The sequence below is a fragment of the Vipera berus genome (assembly GCF_964194415.1).
Source record: "Vipera berus genome assembly, chromosome: Z".
Taxonomy (NCBI): domain Eukaryota; kingdom Metazoa; phylum Chordata; class Lepidosauria; order Squamata; family Viperidae; genus Vipera; species Vipera berus.
This window is the reverse complement of record NC_138205.1, coordinates 57,680,651-57,704,779: the sequence shown is the minus strand read 5'-3', so window position 1 is coordinate 57,704,779 and position 24,129 is coordinate 57,680,651. Positions and strand designations below refer to the sequence as shown.

General features: G+C 44.9%; 1 protein-coding gene across 1 annotated transcript in view; it reads right to left on the bottom strand.

The window, feature by feature from the left end:
- The window catches only part of TRIP13 (thyroid hormone receptor interactor 13), a 54,650-nt gene that overhangs the window by 3,063 nt on the left and 27,458 nt on the right, over positions 1-24,129 (bottom strand). The window contains exons 10-13 of the mRNA XM_081346339.1: positions 12,858-12,964; positions 10,271-10,424; positions 9,894-10,006; positions 757-826 (exon numbers count right to left, since the gene is read on the bottom strand). Coding sequence (XP_081202465.1) covers positions 757-826; positions 9,894-10,006; positions 10,271-10,424; positions 12,858-12,964 — 444 coding nt within the window. The remainder of the gene's footprint in view (positions 1-756; positions 827-9,893; positions 10,007-10,270; positions 10,425-12,857; positions 12,965-24,129) is intronic.

Here is a 24,129-nt window from a genome sequence, read left to right as displayed (position 1 = left end):
TTTTCTTTGGGATGGTTTTGGTTGCTACCTGTTGTACAACGTTGCGAACCTCTGTCCATAGTTCTTCAGGCACTCTGTCTATCAGATCTAATTCCTTAAATCTATTTGTCACCTCTACTGTATATTCAACAGGGATATGATTTAATTCATACCTGACTGGCCTAGCGCTTTTCCCTACTTTCTTTAATTTAAGCCTAAACTTTGCAACAAGAAGCTCATGGTCTGAGCCACAGTCAGCTCCTGGTCTTGTTTTTACTGACTGTATAGAGCTTCTCCATCTTTGGCTGCAGAGCATATAGTCAATCTGATTTCTGTGTTGACCGTCTGGTGATGTCCATGTGTAAAGCCGTCTCTTGGGTTGTTGGAAAAGAGTGTTTGCTATGACCATCGTATTCTCTTGACAAAATTCTATATTTTGCCTTTTAGTACTGTCCATAGGGTTTTCATGGCAAAGATACTGGAGTGGTTTGCCATTTCCTTCTCCAGTGGATCACGTTTTGTCAGAACTCTCTGCTATGACCTTTCCGTCTTGGGTGGCCCTGCACGGCATAGCTCATAGCTTCATTGAATTACGCAAGCCCCTTCGCCACGACAAGGCAGTAATCCATGAAGGGGGCATATTGTTTACACATATTCTTTGTAGCTAACATGTACCAAAATTAAAAATGTCAAAATTATAGTTATCACTGAGTAAAAATCAAGCTCACATATAGGACTATGTATGTATTTTACCATTTTTATAAAATAAAATCTTACTTGAATATACAATGCATGGGCTAGAAAAGGAAGCTTTCTTAAGATACGGCCGCTAAGTCCTTCGCTTTTCCTATAAGCAGAAATATGTTATGTCTTAGGTTTGATTTTGTCAATACGAACATATAAGGAACTTGGAATAAATTTCAAAACATAATATATATTGAACCAACTTGCTATTGGAAGGTGGGCCTTGTTTATTCGATGGTTATATTTTTAGATTGTATTATATTGGAAGTGGGATCTCATCTGATTGAATTCACTTTCTATAAAGATTACACATTATTTAAGTATATCCCTACATAATACTACGCAAGGCAAAATAATTAAAGTTGTGCAAAATATTAATCTCACACCTTTTTGAGCTATGAATAAAGATTCCAAACTATATTTTGTTTTTGGTATGTATTATTTTAAGTGCCCCAGGTTTGTATCATTCTTTTTTTAACCTGCTTTTTTTTAACCACCTAATATTCACCAAGTAAGTTGCAGGCCAAAAGAACAAGTAACAAGAAACCTATTAGGGCCAGCAAAATATACTGTTTATACTAAATAACAGTAATGATTTTCTATTATTTGTGTAATCTACATTCTGTTAAGGATATATAAAATATTTCAGACCTTTCTAAAGCATTAATTTGAAACATCCTGTTTCAATCACTTATAAACTAGCTCTTCAATTTCTCAGCTTTTAAAATAACTTATTTTAAATATCTTCTTCCATTTCTCAGCTTTTAAAATAACTACTTCTAGGTTGCAAACTCCGCAAATTTAAGTAAGCTTTCAAACCAGCGGATGCTATAAATAGGTGCTCCAGGAATTAAATCTGTCCTTCAGCAATACTAGATGTTTCTTCTTGTTGCAAAGATATTGCTTTTTCTTTTTGAACAAAAATGAACTGTAGGTATGCATTTAATTTTTAGCTTTCAGAGTACTGAATGTAAATGTATTACTTTTTGGCATTCTTTCTAAGTTTTGCTGGGAAGTTGACATGAGAATGCAGAAATATACTTATGTAATGTGCATTAGGAAGAGGTTTCAGGCAACAGCCAGAGATGAGTACTTTTCTGCCGTTAATAACAACAATCATACTATACAGAATGGAAAAAGGTTGCCAGGACAGACTATTCCTTCCCTAAAGTAAAACTTTTAAACTATTTCTAATTTTGTCCCAACATAGCCTTCTTGAGACTTTGTGAGATTGAATGTAGAAGTCACTCTACTGTGGGGTACCAGCAAATTTTCTTTGGAAGGTAGTACCTGATGAGGATTGGTTGGTAGCATAGCCTTTGGGCTAAGGAGTTCCATCTTATTTTATTACTTAATATCTAGATGAAATTTACAAAAGTGTTCATTTAGAGTATTAAAATTAGGTACAGTGTTAAAAACATTCAATTCTATTACTCCTTCTTATTAAGACAAATGAAAATGTTGATGCCCAAGAATCTTGTTCAAATTTGATATGAACCTGAGATAAATCCTGAAAATGTGAATGTGCTGTTGATCAGTAAGAAGTATTGCTCATTCAACCTGGTCTAGAAAAATTTATATTCTGAAAAATCAGATGTGTTAACTGGGATTCATTAATACTATGCTATACTTTAATTATTTAATCAGAAATAATTATGAAACAGAATCACTCTCTCAGCCTTAAGAATGTGACAATATCAAACCACTTCAGAAAAATGTCAACAAAAAAACTGCAGGGACTAGTCCAGACAGTTGCCAGATATCACAGACTGATTCAAAGGCATCCCTCTCTCCAAACATACAAATAACTCAATATTGCAAAGTGTATCAATTTTTCAATTGCTTTTTAATCAATGGGCGAGAGTCTAACTAAGAGATCAGTTGTCTCATTATGAATTTATTATTAACATCTGTAGGAAGGGAACTTTTGTTGACATTATCACAAGCAAAGACCTATTTGTTGAGCACAGAGGAAAAGCTCTCTTGAGTTTTTGAAAAAAGTTCTTTCCACGTACTATCTGGCTCCAGACCTACAGATAGATACTGAAATACTGTACTTTCCATTTCTACTCCAGCCATAGTGGAGAACCAGTAGAAGAGTTGATCCAGTGCTTGGGGGTTGTTATAGTCTGAATGAAATGACAGGTTGAAGCTGAAGCCAAATAGAGATATTATTTGTTTCAGACAGTTCCCTGCCAGTATCAGATGGAGGTACACTCTATGAAGATCTCTGACTAAGGCAGAATATCAGCAAGTAGCCCATGCCTACAAAGATCAAGTGAGGAAAGCTAAGGCTCAAAATGAACTAAGGCTTGCGACCAAAGTCAAAAATAACAAAAAAAAGCTTCTTTCAACATGTAAAAAACAAGAAAAAAGTGAAGGAAACGATTGGTCCATTAGTGGGGGGAAAGTGGCAAGAAGCTGACAAGCAACAGGGAGAAAGCAGAACTATTTAACTCGTTTTCTGCATCTTTACACAAAGGGAAAAAACAGTCCAACCTACCAAAACCAGTGCCATAAAAAACAGAATAGAAACGCAAGTTAAGATAGGCAAGAAAATGGTAAGTGAGCACCTGTACAGCCTAGACGAGTTCAAATCACCAGGACCAGATGGATTACACCCCAAGGCTCTCAAGGAACTGGCAGATGTGATCTCAGAATCACTGAATTATATTTTTCAAAGATCCTAGAGCACTGGGGAACTACCAGAGGACTGGAAAAGAGCTGATGAAGTTCCCATCTTCAAAAAAGGGAAAAATGTAGACCCAGGAAACTACAGACCTATCAGCCTGACCTCAATACCTGGGAAGAGTCTGGAAAAGATAATCAAACAACAAATCAGTGAACACTAGATGCAAACAAAGTCATTACTAAAAGCCAACATGGGCTTGTCAAAAACAGATCGTGCCAGACAAATCTTATTGCATTCTTTGACCAAGTGACAAAATTAGTGGACCAGAGGAATGCTGTGGATATAATTTACTTGGACTTCAGTGATAAAGTAGATCACAACTTACTACTTTTTTTATTGAAAAGTTTTAAAATACATTTTAAAAACATAAACTCCCTCCCTTCCCCTCCCCCCGACTTCCCAGAGCTGAATACAGGGTATTAACTTTTACAAACTTAAGCTAAAATATGCCAACTAACTAAAAAAAACCACTTTAAATTCTATCGCACTTTAACTCCCCTTAAACATAACTAAATAATAATAACTAAATAATAATACATCTTACAATACTAACACTTATTCATATGCTAAATGAAACTTTTTAGTCCCATATTTATTCTGAATATAATCGATCCATCTTCTTACTACTTGATAAGATAGAAAAATGTGCATCACCACCAGATGGATTCGTAGCTGGCTGACAGGCCGTACTCAGCGTGTGGTCCTTAATGGAACTGCATCTACATGGAAGGAAGTGTGTAATGGGGTGCCCCAGGGCTCTGTTCTGGGCCCAGTGCTCTTCAACATCTTCATCAACGATTTGGATGAGGAGATAGATGGGGAACTCATCAAATTTGCAGATGACACCAAGCTGGCAGGAATAGCCAATACTCTTAAGATAGGCTTAAGATACAGGAGGATCTGAACAGATGTGAACACTGAGTGCTATCTAACAAAATAAAATTCAATGGTGAAAAAAGTAAGGTTCTACATTTAGGCAAGAAAAACCAAATGCACAGGTATAGTATAGGTGTATACTATACTGTGAGAGGGATCTTGGGAGTCCTAGTGGACAATCACTTAAATATGAGCCAGCAGTGTGCTGCAGCTACCAAAAAAGCCAACACAGTGCTAAACTGCATTAACAGAGGGATAGAATCAAGATCACGTGAAGTATTAATACCACTTTACAATGCCTTGGTAAGGCCACACTTGGAATACTGCATCCAGTATTGGTCACCACGATGTAAAAAAGTTATTGAGACTCTAGAAAGAGTACAGAGAAGAGCAACAAAGATGATTAGGGGACTGGAGGCTAAAACATATAAGGAATGGTTGCTGAATTTGAATTTATTAAATTTATATGCCGCCCTTCTCCCTAAGGACTCAGGGCGGCTCACAACAATAAAAAGTTAAAAAACATCAAATACAAAATTTAAAAAAGAATTAAACCATAAATGTAATAAATACATAACAATTAACCCAATAAAACCAATTTTAAAACTATAGTCAGTCCAGCCCCGATTGTTGGAACATCTATGTCTGCAGGTCACAGCGGAAGGACGGAAGGTCAGGGGCCATCCACAGCTCCGGAGGCAACTCATTCTAGAGGGTCGGCGTGGCCACAGAGAAGGTTCTCCCCTGGGGGTCGCCAGCCAGCATTGCTTAGCCGACGGAACCCTGAGGAGGCCGACTATGTGGGAGCGAACTTGGCGATAGGAGGTTGACAATGGCAGCAGGTGTTCTCGCAAGTACCCCGGGCCTAAGCCATGTAGGGCAGGGGTGTCAAACTCAATTTCATTGAGGGCCGCATCAGCATTGCAGTTGCCCTCAGGGGGCTGGGTGGGTGTGGCCTGGGTGGGCGTGGCCTACTGGGTGGGCGTGGCTAAAGTGTGTATGGCCTACTGGGTGGGCGTGGCCAGCTCTACATCGTTTGCATCAAGGGTGCCTATGGGGGCCTGGGCAGGAGTGGGACAGATCTGAGGGTCTCTGGCAGAAGGAGGGTCTCTGGGCCAGGGCCAAGGCAGTGGGGGCCATTCCCTCAATGTTTCCAGGATGGCTTTGCGGGCCGCATGAAACCACTTCGCGGGCCGGATCCGGCCCCCGGGCCTTGTGTTTGACATGTCTGATGTAGGGCTTTAAAGGTAATTACCAGCACCTTGAATCGCACCCAGAGGGCAACCGGAAGCCAATGCAGCTCACGCAGGAGTGGTGTAACATGGGAGTATCAAGAAACTCCCATAAGCACCCACGCAGCCGCGTTTTGCACCAGCTGAAACCTCCAGGTGCACTTCAAGGGCAGCCCCATGTAGAGAGCATTGCAGTAATCCAGGTGAGAAGTGACAAGGGCGTGGGTGACCGTGCATAGGGCATCTCGCTCCAAAAAGGGGCGCAACTGGCACACCAGGCAAACCTGTGCAAAGGCCCCCCTGGTCACAGCAGTTAGATGATCCTCCAAGTTAAGCCGTGAATCCAGGAGGACACCCAAGTTGCGGGCCCTTTCTGAGAGGGGCAATACCTCCCCCCCATCAAAAGAGATGGAACATGTTGGACAATACGAGATGCCGGTATCCACAGCCACTCGGTCTTGGAGGGGTTCAGCCTGAGCCTGTTCCTTCCCATCCAGACCCGCATCGCATCACTGGGTTGGCTTGGGGTGGAGATGAACAACTGGGTATCATCTGCATATTGCGTGATACCTCACCCCAAAGTCATGGATGATCTCACCCAGCGGCTTCATATAGATGTTAAACAGGAGGGGGGAGAGAACCGACCCCTGAGGCACCCCACAAGTGAGGGGCCTCGGGGTAGATCTCTGCCCCCCTGCCAATACAAACCGCGAGCAGCCCAAGAGGTAGGAGAACCACCGTAGAACAGTGCCTCCCACTCCTAACACCTCGAGCTGTCATAGCAGGATACCATGGTCGATGGTATCAAAAGCCGCTGAGAGGTCAAGTAGGACCAGGGCAGAGGAACAGCCCCTGTCTCGGGCCCGCCAGAGATCATCTACCAGTGCGACCAATGCCGTTTCCGTGCTGTAACCGGGCCTGAAACCAGACTGGTACGGGTCTAGATAGTCCGCTTCATCCAGGAATTGCGGGAGCTGATGCGCCACAACACTTTCAACAACCTTCGCTACAAAGTGAAGGTTGGAGACAGGACGATAGTTATTCAAGGAGGCCAGGTCCAGGGCAGGCTTCTTGAGAAGGGGCCTCACCACCGCCTCTTTTAAGGCGGAGGGGAAAACACCCTCCATCAATGAAGCATTGACAACTGCCTGGAGACAGCCCCCTGTCACCTCCCCGGCAGCCGAAACCAGCCAGGAGGGACATGGGTCCAATAGACAAGTTGTAGCGCTCAATCTACGCATAATCCTGTCCACATCATCCAAAGACACAGGGTCAAACTCACCCCAAATGGTATAACCAAGACCTGTCCTTACCACTCCGCCGGATTCCACCCAGTCGGAATCCAAACCAGTCCGAATCTGAGCGATTTTGTACTGCAGATACTGTACAAATTCCTCAGCCCTACCCTGCAAGGGGTCATCCCTCGGTCGCTGATTAAGCAGTGAGCAGGTCACTCTAAACAGGGCGGCTGGGCGGTTATCCGCGGACGCAATGAGAGCGGAAAAGTAAACACGCTTTGCCGCTTCCATCGCCACTAGGTAAGACTTAAGATAAGTTCTTAGCTGTGTTCGGTCAGGTTTGGATCTGCTGGACCTCCAACAGCTCTCTAGGCGTCTTTTCCGGCACTTCATCTCTCAGAGACCCTCAGTGAACCAGGGGGCCACCCGGGATCTGCGCCGGGTCAGAGGCTGCAAAGGCACAACTTGATCCAAGGCTCCAGCAGCCGCCCTCTCCCAGGCTTCTACTAGGGCCTCGGCAGAGTCGTGGGCAAGGGAAGCAGGAAATGTCCCAAGCTCCGTCTGGAACCTCTCAGGGTCCATCAGGTGCCTGGGGTGGAACCACCTGGTCAGTTCCGCCTCCCAGTGGCGGGGGATGACATACTGAAAGTCTAGCCAGAGAAGAAAATGATCGGACCATGACAGGGGTTGGATGGTTAAATCCCCCCTACCCAGATCATTAATCCACTGTCCAGAGATAAAAACCAGGTCGAGTGTGTGCCCTCCATTATGGGTCGGGTCTTGAATTACTTGAGTCAGGTCCATGGCTGTCATGGAAGCCATGAACTCCCGAGCCAACTCAGATGCCTCACCTGCGGAAGGCAGAGTGAAATCGCCCAGAACTATAAGCCTGGGAAACTCAATTATCAACCTGGGCAAGACATCGAGGAGCTTGGGCAGGGCCGATGACACACAGCTGGGAGACAGGTACGTAATCAATAGGCCCAACTGAACTCCAGGACCCCACTTCAAAAGGAGAGACTCACACCCGCCTATCTGAGGGACGGTGGCCACTCGCGGACAAAGACTCTCCCTAATAATAACCGCCACCCCCCTACCCCTGCCCTGGGCCCGCAGCTGCTGAAGCACCTGGAAGCCCGGTGGGCATAGTTCTGAGGGGGACCCCCCCTCTTGGCCCAACCAGGTCTCCGTGATGCAGGCCAGGTCCGCGTTCTCCTCCTCAATAAGATCATGTATGAGGGGAGCCTTGTTCACCACGGACCTGGCGTTGAAATAAACCAACCTGAGCCCAGGGTCCTGCAATCCTATGCCCCCCGGGGGAGCAAGAAGAGCTACAAGGGTGGGAACAGGCCACCGCTCTCTGCTCCCACACTCTCTGCCCCTCCCAATCACCATCAAAATAGGAAGACCCTCCTCACTTGGAGCTGAGTCCACCCCAAACCCCTACTCCCCCCCACGACCATCCGATGGCCCGGACTGCTGTCCGGGTCGAACTCCCCCAAGTTCGTTCCGGATCCCTTGGGCCTCCCCCCTCCTGGATCCCCTTAAAATTTTATATAAAAATCTCGATAAAAATCCCCTCAGACTCCTCTTTGAAGCATGCCATCTCTCAGGGTTCCACAACCCATCATCAAGAAAGATCTTATGTAAGACAGATGGACGCTCCTGCGAGAGGGGGGAATCTCGCAGCGAGTAAAGTTCTCCAAAAGTGTACGTTGGCATACAGAGGGAAACGGTAGCATCGGACAATGGAGGGTGCCAGTAGATGGAAATGCAGAGTTCAGTCAGCCTGTGGCAGGTCCCACAGCCACAATCGTGGTAACAGTAATCAGCGGCAGCGAAAGCAAAAGCCATAAGGTGGTGATGACAAATGATGACAAGTCCAAAAAAAGGGAAGGCAGCCCGATGACAATGGCGACGGACCCAAAACAACAGGATTCAGGCACGGCAACAAGGGCAGCTGCAACCTCTGCAGCAGCAAGGAGGCAACAGCAGCAGCAGACCCCATAGTTGAGACCACAACGCCAACAGGTCCACCGCACTCACGGAGCCGAACTCGCCAAGTGGCGGGGGGGAGAAACGACATCAAAGCCCCCTTCCCCCCTGCCACAACCCTGGTCTCAACAAAACAAACAAGCACAAGCAGAGTCCAAATTCTGGCACAGAATCACTCGGCCCAGCTCCGCTCGGCTCGAACAAGCAGGGACACAGTCGAGTCAGCCCTGCCCAGCCGCCAGCGTCCTCTCACCGGTGAGCTAGACATCAACCTCTCTGACTTCTCCTCCTCCATCCTCTGTCATTCCGGGTTGTATCCCGACGGGGGAGGGCGCCAACGCTCCACCGACTGAACAGGGGCCAAATGATGGCAAAAAGCCCCATGGCGACCCAGCAGAGCCGAAAACCGCTCCGCACTAAGAGCTCAGAAACCAGCGAGCAGCCATCTTGGACATGCGCAGAGCGTAGAGGGGTGGAATTGGTTATGTGTAATTTAATAAAGAGACGGGCGAGGGGTGACATGATAGCAATGTTCCAATATCTCAGGGGCTGACACAAAGAAGAGGGAGTCAAGCTATTCTCCAAAGCACCTGAAGGCAGGACAAGAAGCAACGGATGGAAACTAGTCAAGGAGAGAAGCAACCTAGAACTAAGTAGAAACTTCCTGACAGTTAGAACAATTAACCAGTGGAACAACCTGCCTCCAGAAGTGGAAGTGCTCCAACACTGCAAGTTTTTAAGAAGAGACTGGATAACCATTTCCCTGAAATGGTATAGGGTTTCTTGCCTGAGCAGGGGGTTGGACTAGATGACCTCCAAGGTCCCTACCAACTTTATTATTATTATTATTATTATTATTATTATTATTATTATTATTATTATTATTATTATTATTATTATTATTATTATTATTATTGTTATTGTTATTATTATTGTTATTATTATTATTATTATTATTATTATTATTATTTGTATTTGTGTAGCAAAGACATAGGGTGGTATATCAGATTTGGCACTATCTGATATGTGAGTTCTTGGCTATTCGATTCTGAAAACACGTTTAATCTTATGGAACAATAATCACAAAGAAGCATAAAACAAAACAAAAAGTCATCAAAACTAAGCACTAATATATACCTTGAAATATCTTTTAACAGTAGACTTAATTTTGACACGTCGTTTTCTAAGTAACCAATCACCTCTAGCTCACGGAGTGTTAACAACTGCTGACGGGGATATATTATTTGGCACTTCGGGAAAAAAGTTTTTATTTAAAATATATATATATATATATCAAGCTAAAAATCAGTTATTTAAAAAGTGCTAACCACCAATTCAATAAATATAAAGACAACATTTAAAGCAGTTATTAAAAAGGAATGGGCATTGCTTCCTTATCCAAGTTAAATAAACAGAAAACATACATTATCAAGAATAAAAATAAAAATTATTTAAATATAATGCCTTCAAGGATAAGAATTAAGCTTTGAGAATTTTAAGAGTACTGAAATTACCTTCATTAATTCTTCTATGCAAGAATGATAGATTTTGAATATTGCTGCAGGAGAAGGTGGCCCAATGTATTGTTTAATATCAGCTCTATCTACAAAAGCAGTATCAATTTTCTCTGTGATATTTGAAGTCGTCAGTATAACCACATTAGGATACCTTTAAAATCACAATTACAAGAATGTCACTTCATATTTAAGAAATACAGAAAAAATTCTGCTTCAAATAGTTTATCAAAATATAAAATACAGAAGTACCAAAAAATGAAAACAAGAGGAAAATAAGGGAGGAAAAGGTGAAGAGAAAAGTGTAGGTTAACAGAGAAAAGAAAAAGAAACGTACTGACTTTTAACTCTTTGATGCAGTAGAATAAGGGAGTAACATAAAATCTCAACTTTTACTTTTATATAATAATATATACTAATGATTTCTGTAACAATAAACCACGGGTCGGCAACCTGCGGCTCTTTCAGTCATCTCCTTGCGGCTCCCAGTCCTCTGCCATGTGCAGTCCAAAAACAAAAAAAACCCTGGGACTAAAAAAGTTCAACCAATCAATTCAAACTTCTCATGGGAAAACAAAACTTGCGAAGCTTGAATTGATTGGTTGAAGTTCTTTGGTTTGTGGGACTGCCCACAATCCTCTTTTCTTCCTCAGACTGCACAAGGCGGCAGCGGAGGAAGAGACAGGAGGACTGCTGGAAAGGTGAGTGGGTTGGTCAGTGAGTGGGTCGGTCACTGCTGGGGGTGGAGGAGGCTGCCCAGGTTCGGCCTTAGCAGAAGCCAACGACAGTAGCGGTGGCGAGAGACACTGGATGTCTGCCGCATCTCCATCAGCCTCTGCCTCCCCCGCAGAAACAAATCCCCGTGCCGGCTCTCATGGCAGCAGCGAGCCCCAGGGAGCGGGCAATTGCTCCACTGGCGGCAGCTGCTCTTGGGGCGGCCCAGTGCAGTCTCCTTCTCTTTGTTTCAGTTTGCTTTCTGCATTTGGAATGAAGACATGAGATTTGGTGTTTCTCCGCGCCCGCTAATCAGCGGGCGGGGAGAAATGCACATTCCCTCTGCTGAGCCGTCCCAGTTCCTTGCGTTGCAGAAGGCAAGCATTTGGAAAGAAGACATGAGATTCGGTGTTTCTCCGCGCCCTCTGATCAGCGGGCGCGGAAAAATGCCCATTCCCTCTGCTGAGCCACTCCAGTTGCTTGCATTGCAGAAGGCAAGCATTTGGAATGAAGACTCGAGATTCAGTGTTTCTCCGTGCACGCTGATCTCGCACTCCTTACAGTCTTCCTCTCTTTGTTTCAGCTTGCTTTCTGCATTGGGACGAAGACTCGAGAGGGAGACTGTAAGGAGGGTGAGATCAGTGCAGGCTGACAAAAGCGGAATCTCGAGTCTTCGTCCCAAATGCAGAAAGCGCTGATCGTTTCTTTCAAACGCGGATGAACGCAGCAGCTCTCCAAACGGGGAGGCGGAGGTTTGGAGAGCTGCACAGCTCTCCAAACCTCCACCTCCCAGTTCAGAGAGCTGCTGCGTTCATCTGCGTTTTGTCCGTGTTTCTTTCAAATGCAGACGAAGGCAGCAGCCCTCCAAATGGAGAGGAGAGCCGTTTGGAGAGCTGCTGCCTTTGTCAAACGCAGAGGTTTGGAGGCCCCAGGGGAGGAGCAGGGCACTCAGGTGGCTCCGGCAGCACCCGGGCTGAAGGCGCCGCCACGACCCACTGCCCGTCACCAGGGAGACCCACCGCCGCGCTGGTGCCTCCTGGCTCGGGGAAGCTGTGCTTGCGGGAAACGCTCGCGAGGCTTCCTTCAGCTGGGGAAGGGCCCGTTGCCTCCGAGGGGGGCTCGGGCGGGATCCTCTGTAAGGCTGTTTCCTTCCTCATCTTCACGCAGCCCTCCGCGGTCATCTCGGCCTGCGAGTCCCCCCCAGTAAGCTGGTGGCACTGGGCAGCGACAGGTGCGTGCGGCTCAGGATGCGGTGCGGGCGTCGGGGTGGTGCATGTTTTGCTTTGCTCTGCGCATGCGCGTGCGCACATTTTGCGGCTCCCACTTTTTTCTGTGTGTGTGACGGAACCGGTTCCGAGTGGGTCTTTTGCTGTTTTAGGTTGCTGACCAGCGAAAACCAAAATCAAACTTTCATTTTTTCCACCTCAAGCACAAAGTCCAAAAGCAGTTTCCAAGTAGAAACAAAAATAATTGTGTTCTCTTCTTTAATCACAGCAGTCAATTTTGCCATCTCTTATCAACTTTTGCAGCCATTCTGAACCACAGAATTTTTAAACACGAGACAAGTTTTCATTCGTCAAGAAAGTGTTTGAGTATATAAAACTTCTCAGTTTCTACAGAACAAATTACTGCTTAGTTATAGATCAAATTAGGTATGACAACTTTAAATCAACTCTGAAAATTAGTTGCTTTGTTTGATATAATTATAATAATTATATAATTAATTAAAAAATAAAATTGTATAATTAGTAATTATATTCTCTAAAATATACATAATTTTCAGAAGTTTCTCTGAAAGGAATATTTTTTTGCCTTAAGATAGTCCTATTTTATTTCTGACCTTTTATAATAAATGATAATGATTAATGATTACCTTTTGATCTGATCAATTTGTGTCAGTACAGCATTTACAACACGGATGGCATCGGAAGGCTCAGTACCTGCTTGAAAAGCATTACGAGCAGCTGTGAGACTTTCCACCTGCAAAATAAAAAAGGTTGCTATAGATTTTTTGAATAGCAATTAAAAAAAAGAGAATTCTGCCTGACCTTTTAAGCAATGTGTCATTTCTATTCTTTCTTTAAAAATTATATCCTACCTCAGAATAAGAAAAAAATTAAGATAATATATATTACTGTAATTAAAAAGACAGAGCTTTTTTTTTTTAACTTTGTTGCCCAAAAATTCAGCAGAGAAAATCCTTGTACTCCTAGGGAGTGAAATGGTTTTGCTGAATTTATTTTTGCCTAGATTCACTTTGATGGAGTTGGACAACCATATAGTTGTTTAAAATAAAGTAAAATTAAAAAAAATTAAAAGAGAAATAGAAATGAGATTTTGGATCCCACCAAATGTTAAAACTAAAAAAAAAATGTTCTTCCCCAAAGATGTTTCACCAAGTCCAAATTTGAAAGTTGTGGCATTGAACTATTCTGAAGCCTGTAAATGAGCAGGCAAAAAATAGAAATGGTAAAATAATCACATATATTCATCATTATCAATATCATGACTTTCTCCTTTTCCCAAAAAACTAAACGATGTCATACTTTTGTTGTTAAATGATTAAATTTTGTGATTAGTTTGGAATTTCCATGTCTTCTAAAAATTATATAAAATTTGTACTCTGGGTAGGGCCATAAGCTTATAAAATCTAGCCATCACTGAATAAAAGGGGGGGGGGAATCTAACACAGATGGATGTACAAAGGAAAATGGCTAACACTTTCTCTATAAGCCTAAGCTTACTAGTATACAAATCACTGAAACCACCTCTTTCTTCCAGAGAGAAGATATTGTTGGTTTATCAGTGAACCTGATTAAAGTCTTTTGTCACTGATGTTACATAGCTCTGCAACATTTGCACTAGAGGTTAATCCCAGCCTGCACACCTGATTCTTAAGTTAAACTGTAATTAAAGCAGTATTTCTTCAGAAGCTTTGGCTCTGCCATAAGTGAGTTTAATCTCATACTTGAGGGAATGTGACAGCCTGCCTCTGGGAGATTGTCAATGGTTTGTTAAGTGACAGAATGTTGCTATTCTAAAGAGGAAGTAATAGGCCTTCTTCAAGAAATCCTTGTTGAAACTAAAATTTTTAGACAACTATTTTTTTCTTTCTAAGAAGTCAGCAACAGAATACCCTTAAAGATGCAGTGGTACTATATAGACTCTTTTTAGCCAAGATTCAGATTTAGGCATGGGATGAAAAGAGCATTGATCATTCTCATCAATAATCTTAAACGGGAACTGGATGGAAATGGTACACCCCTTCTAGTCCTATCACATCTCTCCATAGCAGGATACCATCAACCATGGCATCCTCCAGTTGACATTGGGAGTAGGAAGCTTTGTGCTTTAGTTTATATAAATGGGAAATTTCAATTATCAGTAGAAAAATTAGTCTAGTGGAGACTCATATGTAGGTGCCTCAGACCTCATACAATGTAAGGACTGTAACAGCCACTATGTAAGATGGACAGAAGACAGCAGAGTGCATCCACGAACTGCCTCTAGAAATGGGTCTCTAACTTATAAAGTTCTATAGTATATAGCTTGCATCCTAGGTACTTCAGATGACTTTCTTTGTGTAGAATTGACCTGTAGGATCTTTCAGGAGTATAAACTGAAACAAAATCTTTTGTTATAAACCAGTTTCATGAAAGATAAAGGCTCACAGACAGTGTCAGTGCAGGATATCTCCCTCAATTACTGGCTTTCTAGAAATTAGTAAAAACAAAATTAGTTCAGAAAGCATTTGAAGTGTGAAAGCAAATTTTCATTAGTACTAAGGTGGCAAGACTCAATATGTAGGGATATAAAATATAAGCGCATGATGTATACTTTCTAATCGTCTAGATATAAAAACTGAGAAAAGTATAGCCTCTAATAATGTCTAGTGCAGGCTGAGAGTGGAGTAACTGCACTGACTGACCCAGCCTCTGAGAAACAACTGAAAGACAAAGGGCTTCATCACACAGTGCCCCCTAAGCTGACAAACACTAAGGACATAATCCAGCTTCCATCCTCATTTGATTTAGAAGTTCCCACAATATCTCTCCACAAGATGAACCCTCAGCCATGCCCCTCCAAAAATGGACATAAATCTACATTTATAGACTTAAGCCAGAGTACCTGCTCTTTGGAAAAAAAATCATTCTTGGAGCAAGAGCAGAGGCACACTGGCAACCGAGATATAGAGGAGCAACAACAAGTTCTGCAACCCACGAGGAGAAATATCGAACCTCACAACAACTGGGTTTATATGGGAAGCTTAGATGATATTGACCCAGCTCCATTGTCAAGTTGACATTTGGCATTTCCACCATCTAGCCAATCAACCAAGTCAGACCACCTTGCCTCTGAGAACCCCATACAGTTGATGACCTGGAACATAGCTGGCTGGAAAAGGATGGTTGATAGTGGACTAATGAGCTTTCTTTCTAGATTTGACGTAATAGCCTTTCAAGAAACCTGGCTAACCGAAGTGGATGAACCAGTACAATTGCCAGGCTTTCAGGGATGGGCCTCCCCAGCCCTAAAAACAAAGAACAAAGGGAGACCCTCTGGTGGGCTATGCATTCTTATAAAGGAAGAGTTGCAATGGCAGGGAGAGAAATTATATAACGAAGATAAGTATCCGTACTTTCTAGCTGTCAAATTTGAATATGACCAGTTTGAGTTAATATTGGTAAATGTGTACATTCCTCCAAGCACATCCCAGCACTATAATTTTGAATATTGGATGGGCTTGGAAGTTTTCTTAGAAGATATATCTATATTGTACCCTCAGTCCATAGTGGTATTATTAGGAGATCTGAACGCTAGACTGGGTCCCTCTCTGTATGAGCTTGCCCAGAAGAAGGGAATCCCAGGGGAGTTCTTTGATAACCATCCTCAGTGGCTCTCAAGAGACTGTAAAAGTAATGCCGCTGGCCTGCTCCTAGTCTCCTTAATTTTTAAGGGTAATCTCCAAATTTTGGGAGGTAAGGACAAGAATTATACATACCCTTATACATACCACTCAGCCAATTCAAGTAGTGTACTGGATCTCTTTTGTGTGTCTAGAGATAAGGCTGACCTCTTCTCAGAGGTCACAGTACACCTTAGCGACAATAGCGACCATCAGCCTGTAAGTGTGACATTGCGAGGCCGCTCAGATTTAAGACCATATAACATGGCTGACAGATGGCTCACCAAAAAGGTAGAGGTGACCCAAAATAAAAGGTTAATTTGGGCCAAAGTTGATACTAAGGCAATATTAGAATGCCTTAAAACAGAGAATGCTACTAAGTGGGCTAGAACAATACAGTCATCTACTACTGACTGGATGTCAGCCTTCAATGCATTCTCCAATCTGTGTAACATACTGAAGAAACACCTAACAGCTAAACCTACTACAAAAAGAGCCCAAGTGGGTAGACCTCGCTGGTTTGATCCTGATTGCCAGCGACAGAAAAAGAAATTGAAGGCAGCCATGAGGCTTGCCCAGAGGAATCCTACTGCCCATATACAAGCTAAGATGCTGCACACAAGAAGGGAATATAAAAAAACTATAACATTAAAGAAAAAACGTTTTGCCATTTCAATCTGGTCAGAACTTGAGTTGGCTGCCAGAAGTCATAATTCAGTATTATTTTGGCACTCAGTAGCAGGTATTCTGAAGGAACGGAGATTTGCATTTGACATACCAATCTCTGCTGCGGACTGGGAGAATTATTATCAGTGCTTGTTTGCCCCCACTGAACCGGTAAAGAAATTATTTTTAAACAGTGATTTGGTAAATCCTAGAACTCTCCCCCCTTGGCCACCAGTCTCAGAAAAGGAGATACAGTCCATCATTAAAAGCTTAAAGAGCAATAAAGCCCCAGGCGAGGATTTTTTACCAGCAGAATTATTTAAGAAATTTCCCAACTGGTGGGGCCCTGTATTAGCAGGTCTTTTTACACACATAAATAACACCTGCCATATACCAGACGGGTGGAAGATGGCAATAGTTGTCCCCATATATAAAAAAGGGAATAAAAAGGATCCTAGTAATTATAGGCCCATCAGCCTGATTGACATTGTAGCAAAAATATATGCTAGGTACCTTTTGAACAGAATTGAAATCTGGGTAGAGGAAAACAACATCCTCACAGAAGAACAAGCAGGTTTTAGACAGAACAGATCTACTATTGATAACTGCTTTGTTTTGAACCATCTAATTGCCAAATATGCCTATAAGAGGAGACCCCTGTTTGCTGCTTTTATAGACCTTACAGCAGCATTTGATATGGTAAATAGAGACGTACTATGGAGTAAATTGACATCTCTTAAAATAGAACCCAGACTTCTGGCTTTGATTAAAGCCCTTTACACAAGTACCTGTTTGAGGGTGCGGTATGGGGTTAATGGGGCCCTGACTAACAGGATTCACACAAATAAAGGGATAAGGCAAGGGTGTATCCTGGCCCCATTATTATTTAATTTATACATCAATGACTTGCCAGGGTTAATGAAGGATACCATGGTACACATGCCGATGATCCTAAATACTTACTGTAACAGCTTGCTTTATGCTGATGATATGATTTTATTATCATACTCACAAGTAGGATTACGTAGGCTATTAAGAAGATTCAGCTCTTATTGCCAGGATAACTCCCTAATTATTAGCAAATCCAAATCGAAAATAATGGTGTTTGGAAGAAACCATCAGAGACATAAGTGGCAATTAGACGGTGAACCAACTGAGCAGGTTAATACCTTTGTATATTTGGGAGTAGGGACGCGGTGGCTCAGTGGGTTAGGACGCTGAGCTTGTCGATCGGAAGGTCGGCAGTTTGGCGGGTCGAATCCCGAGTGCCGCGTAACAGAGTGAGCGCCTGTTACTCGTCCCAGCTTCTGCCAACCTAGCAGTTCGAAAGCACGTAAAAATGCAAGTAGAAAAATAGGGACCACTCCGGTGGGAAGGTAACAGCGTTCCGTGCGCCTTTGGCGTCTAGTCATGCCGGCCACATGACCACGGAGATGTCCTCGGACAAGCGCTGGCTCTTCGGCTTTGAAACGGAGATGAGCACCGGCCCCTAGAGTCGGAAACGACTAGCACGCATGTGCGGGGGAACCTTTACCTTTACCTTATATTTGGGAGTAACTTTTTCCAAGACTGGATCTTGGGCCTGCCATCATCAACAAAGTACATTTAGAGCAAAAGCCCATTTGAATTTATTGCTCAAACTAAAGAACCATAGTTACCCAGGGTCCCTAGCTCCACTACTCAAAGTTTATAAGGCTAAGGTTACGACAATGCTCTTGTATGGAGCAGAAATTTGGGGTCTTTATTCAACCACAGCTTTAGAACGAACACAGTCCCAGCATCTGAGATGTATTTTGGGTGTAGATCCAAGAACATCTGCTGCAGCAGTTAGAGCTGAATTGGGAATTCATACAATTCAGGCATTATCTAAAATTAGAGCTTATAACTACTGGTGCAAAGTTAATGAAATGGAGACTGATAGACTCCCCAAATCATGCCTACTAGAGCAAATAAAACTGCAATCACAAACTAACAAATTTTGTAAGAAGCTGTGGCCTTCCTGTTTCTTGCGTAACAGGAGAACAATCTAAAAAAAGAGTTGCCCAAAGAATTAAGGATATAGAAGCACAAACTGATATAGCTATCCTTAGTAAGGTGGGTAACTTGAAATGGCTGAGTAAATACAAATGTACTTTTCAAGTGGACAGTTATTTGAAGTTACAACTCCCAAAACATCTTAGGGAGATATTTACGAGAGCGAGATTCGAACAGCTTGATACAATGGTCAGATATGGGAGATTTCATGCTATACCGTACAATGAGCGTCTCTGCATTTGCGGAGCGGCAGAGGTAGAGGACCTGGCTCACATCCTATTTGACTGTTGTTTGTATAAGAGGGTGAGAGACAGGTATCTTGGTCTATATACCAAACGAATGACCCATTGGGATCCCCATATCAAAATAACTTACCTTATGTCCGGCCAGAACTTGAAAATAACATCCAACGTAGCACAGTATTTGAACAAAATGATCCAGTTAAGATCTGCATATGTGGGACTGATTGGGGTAGATTGTAAGGGCGACTCCGAAATATAATGTTTCCATATTTTATCTATATCTTAAATTTGTATTTTATTACTATTTTAACTTAAATTGTATTTTATTACTATTTTAACTTAAATTGTATTTTAATTCCATTTTAAATTATATTTTATCAAATTCCATTTCGGATTGCTTTTATCTAGTTTTGGTGACGGTTTGTTGCTGGAACTTTGTACTTTGATATGGCCCAAGGGCTAATCAATAAAGTTGTTGTTGTCTAGTGCAGATTTTAGTAGAAGAATTGTAATTGGAACCACAAAATCTGAACGAAGTTGAAAGCTAGATATATTTGCAAATGTTTTGTACAAAAACTATAATAAAAATAATTATCAAGTTAATGTTTCTATATGAAAACAAGTATGTTCAGAGAATGAAAAAAATATGATCTCAGATTATAAAGATTATTTGACTAAGGAAGGTAGTACTTCTATTTAGGATTACTATCTTATAATGAAAAACAAAAGGCAGAACTGAAGCTAGAAACTAAAATAACATTTTACTTTGAATTTAAATATCCAGAGTAAAATGCATTCAAGAATAAATCTTGCCAGATCAACCTTACAGTAGTTTTTGATAAGACAATTTCTTCAGGTTCTAGAAATGGTACATGGACAATTTTTCTAAATTTTTATGTCGGCTAAGCATTCAACAAAGTATCCCATGACTTTCTGATTAAAAAGATAATTAAGCGTAAGCAGGATAACTGGATGGTATGCCATTTAATTAATTACATAGCTCACCAAAAACTGTAGTCAAAGAATGCTGATATTATGGCTCAGTGAATCCTCTAGCAAGAGGCTGAGGTGGTAATCAGTCTGAACAGCCAGTAGAACAATCAGGCATTTGTGGCAACTTCTAAGTTTGAGAACATGAGTCTGGATTCAAATGTGGGAGCAGATTCTGGCGGGCTGCCTAGCACTAGAACAGGTAGCTACCAGTTTTACCTAATTAACCCACATTAGCAACTGGAGTTATTTGAGAACAGCCTTTAGCTCCTTTCTGTTGGAAGCCAACTCTCTATTGACTTACATTTGTACAGGTAGTCTCCAGGTTGTTTATTTGTTTAGTGACAGTTCAGTTAGGATGATGCTGAAAGAATGGACTTACAACTGATCCATACACTTTTGATTGTTGCTGCTGTGGCAAGGTGGAAGCAAGCAATAAAAAGGAACCTTCAGTCACATGAAGACACTTTAAGGGTGGCCTTAGCTGCAGCTACACCTTTGTAACATGCTGCTGTCTGCTCTGGTCTTGGAATGTACATGTGTTCTGCTTGGGGAATTCTTGCCTATGAAAGCACTATATAATCTGGGTCTGCTCAGGGGAAAGCACCATTGCTGCTCATTGGTCTCCATGGCGAAGTTTGGTCAACCTGGCCAGGCCTTGGGTGGGAGAGGCAACGTTAGGGCTTGGTTGTAGGAGAGACTGTGTCTCCCGGACTGGGCTAGGGTTGGTCTGGGCAGACAAGGAAGGGAACGGAGGGAGGCAAATATGACAAAGATCAGTTGAAGACAGAGTTGGGGGGCAAGAGCAGAATTCAGTAGCCATCTTGGCCATGTTGTACAGGGTGGACAAAAGGGGGAAAGATGGGTTGAGAAAGTCAAGCATCTAGACTGCAATCACATGACCACGGTGATCTGCAAGTCATCAATGTAAATAATTTTTAGTGCTGTCATAAATTCAAAACAATGGTTCAAACAAATGGTCATAAGACCGAGATGCGCTACGCACAGTCACCCATGCGCTCGTGACCTCCCGGCTAGACTACTGCAATGCTCTCTACATGGGGCTGCCCCTGAGGACCACTCAGAGGCTTCAGCTGGTGCAGAATGCAGCCACTCGAGTTGTGATGGGAGTCTCCCGATACTCCCATGTAACACCTCTTCTCTGCGAGCTGCATTGGCTTCCGGTTGCCCTCCGGGTGAGATTCAAGGTGCCGGTGATGACCTATAAAGCCCTAAATGGCATGGGCCCGGATTATCTAAGGGAACACCTGCTGCCAGTGTCAATTTCCCATCGTCCTGTGCGCTCCCACAGGGAGGGCCTCCTCAGGGTACCGCCGGTCAAGGATTGCCGACGGGCGATCCACAGGGGGAGGGCGTTCTCTGTGGGCCCGCCTGCCCTATGGAATCAACTGCCAACGGAACTCCGGACTGCCCCCGACCTTGGTTCTTTTCGCCAGGACCTAAAAACCTGGCTCTTTGAGCTATCTGGTCTGGACTGAGGGGTTTAATGTTTTTAAATTGTGATTTAATTTTTGCGGCTAGACTTAATTTAATTTTATTTTAATTTTATATTGGATTGTTTTTAAATTTTGCCTTGTAAACCGCCCTGAGTCCTTTGGGAATAGGGCGGTATATAAACCGAATAAATAAATAAATAAATAAATAAGTGGAGGATCACCTATATGCATCTTTATATGTTTTAAGTGATTATTATTTTATTATTTCTTCCCGTTTTTTTGTATAGTATGAATTTAGAGCACATTCAGGCCAGATTTATTATGGAGGTATCCTTGGAGATATTTGTAGGTGACCTATGGCAGAACTAGGCTGGAGCTAGTGCATCAATTCTTGGGCCCCTTGATCTCTCATGGCTTTTGATATACAATATTCTTTTGAATTGGTTCCAGGGATTAGAAACATTATTTTATGGTGATTCTCTTCATTTGCAACAGTTTCAATCAGTGTTGGACTATATCAGGCATGTCCAAAGTCCGGCCCGCGGGCCATTTGCGGCCCGCGGGGCGGTTTAATACGGCCCTCTAACAGCCCTCCCTGCTCTGTGCAAATGCGGCCCTCCCACGGCCCTCCCTTCTGATTGAGGGCGGCAAGCAGAAGACTGTCTGCCGCAGGAGGGAGGGCGGTGAAAGGGCCGCATCCTGACGTCACTGCCCAAACTTGGAGGACGAGCGGCGCAGGCGCGGGGCGGGCCTGGCGGGACTCACTGCCCTACTACAAGTGCATCAAGTTCGCGCTCTCGGCGTCCTCCACCCTCTTCTCGGTGTGTCTTAAGTGAGTGGGAACTTGAGGGGAAAAGAGAGGAAAAGAGAAGAATTTGGCTTTCTTTAAGTTCGGGGAAAAAAGAACGGTGACTCCCAAGTGTTTTTCAAGGTTATGCCTACTCCTATAAACATATTTATTTAATTCAAGCTAAGTTCAAATGCTGCTCCGAGTACTGTATGCCTGACAGTGGCGTAGCGTGGGGGGTGCAGGGGGGGCCGGCCGCACCGGGCGCAACATCTGGGGGGGGCGCCCATTAAGCTCGCCGGAGGGGGACGATTCCGCTTCGCCGAGGGTCGGAGGAGCGAGCGAGCGAGCAGGCGGAGCGTAGAAAGCAACTGCATTCGCTGCACCCAATCAGAGCGGGATCCCGTCCTCCCGCGGCTGCGGATCGCCTCCTTTCTCGGGTGGGGGTGGGGAGGCTTGGCAGCGTCTTGCCTCCCTCTCTTTCTCCCGCCGCGGCTCTCCTCCGCTTGGCTCTCAACCTGCAAGCCCGGCCCCCCCGACCCAGACCCAGCTCCCGCCCCCATCTCCTCCTTTCCCGGAGGTAAAGGTAACAACTGTGGCTGCTTGCTGCTGCTGCTGCTCCTCCTCCTCCTGCCGTATTGACTCTCTGCTACCCATTCCGAGAGGTGCGCGCGCACCTCCCCAAACCTGCCGACGTTTGGGGAGGTTTGGGGAGGTGCGCACCAGGGAAAAGGCCGGGAGAGGAGGGGGTCCGGGCTGGGGGAGAGGGATGGGGTGGGGGAGAAGGAGGCTTCCCGGGCTGGGGGGGGAAAGCAGAAGCGAGGGATCAGGACTCCTCCCGCTTGGCTGCTGCCGCCGCCGCCACCACTCCTACGGCCGCCGCCGCCTGCTCTCTTGGCTGGTTCCTTTCCGCTTCTCTCCCCCCCGCCTGCCCTCCTTCCTGCCTTCCTCCTCTCCGCCTCGCCTTCCCCGCTCCCGCGTTTTCCCTCTCCCCGCCTCGGATTCGGGGTGATTCCCCAGGAGAGGGCGATGGGATTCCGGCGAGCTTTCAAGCCTTCTCGGCGGTCTCCAGCACGGCTCAGGAAGCGTTTCTGCACTGCCCGGCCGGAGCCTTTGCCTCCTTCCCTCCCCCAAGCAAGGCGTCCTTTTTCAAGTTGCAAAACCAAGCGGGGTGAAGCGGGCTGTCGGTAAAGACATTCAGGAGGGTCACCCTGGAGAGGAGAGGGAGCGGGAGGAGGAGGAGGGAAAGGAGGAGGAGATGATCGACTCGCCCGACCCAGTCCGGGCCGGCCAACCCCGTAACGTCCGAGCTCGCACCGTGGGCAGAGAGGCAGGAAGCCGAGAGGAAGAAGACTCGCGGCAGGGACGAGCGCGATCCAGCAGCGACACCCCGGGTCAGGCCCTGGTGGCGGAGGAGGCAGTGGCGGCGGCAGAGGCGGCCGCAGCACCGGCAGCCTTCCTAGCAGCGGCGGCGACAGAGGCGGCGGCGGCGGCGGCGGAGGAGGAGGCGGCGGCTGCAGAGGCAGCTTCCTGGCGGTCTTCTTCCTCTCGGCTTCCTGCCTCTCCGCCCGTGGTGCGAGCTCGGACGTTACGGGGCTGGCCGGCCCGGACTGGGTTGGGCGAGTCGATCACCTCCTCCTCCTCCTTTCCCTCCTCCTCCTCCTCCTTCTCCCGCTTCCTCTCCTCTCCAGGGTGACCCTCCTGAATGTCTTTCCCGACAGCCCGCTTCACCCCGCTTGGTTTTGCAACTTGAAAAAGGACGCCTTGCTTGGGGGAGGGAAGGAGGCAAAGGCTCCGGCCGGGCGGCGCAGAAACGCTTCCTGAGCCGTGCCGGAGACCGCCAAGAAGGCTTGAAAGCTCGCCGGAATCCCATCGCCCTCTCCTGGGGAATCACCCCGAATCCGAGGCGGGGAGAGGGAAAACGCGGGAGCGGGGAAGGCGAGGCGGAGGGGAGGAAGGCAGGAAGGAGGGCAGGCGGGGGGGAGAGAAGCAGAAAGCAACCAGCCGAGAGAGCAGGCGGCGGCGGCCGTAGGAGTGGTGGCGGCAGCGGCAGCAGCCAAGCG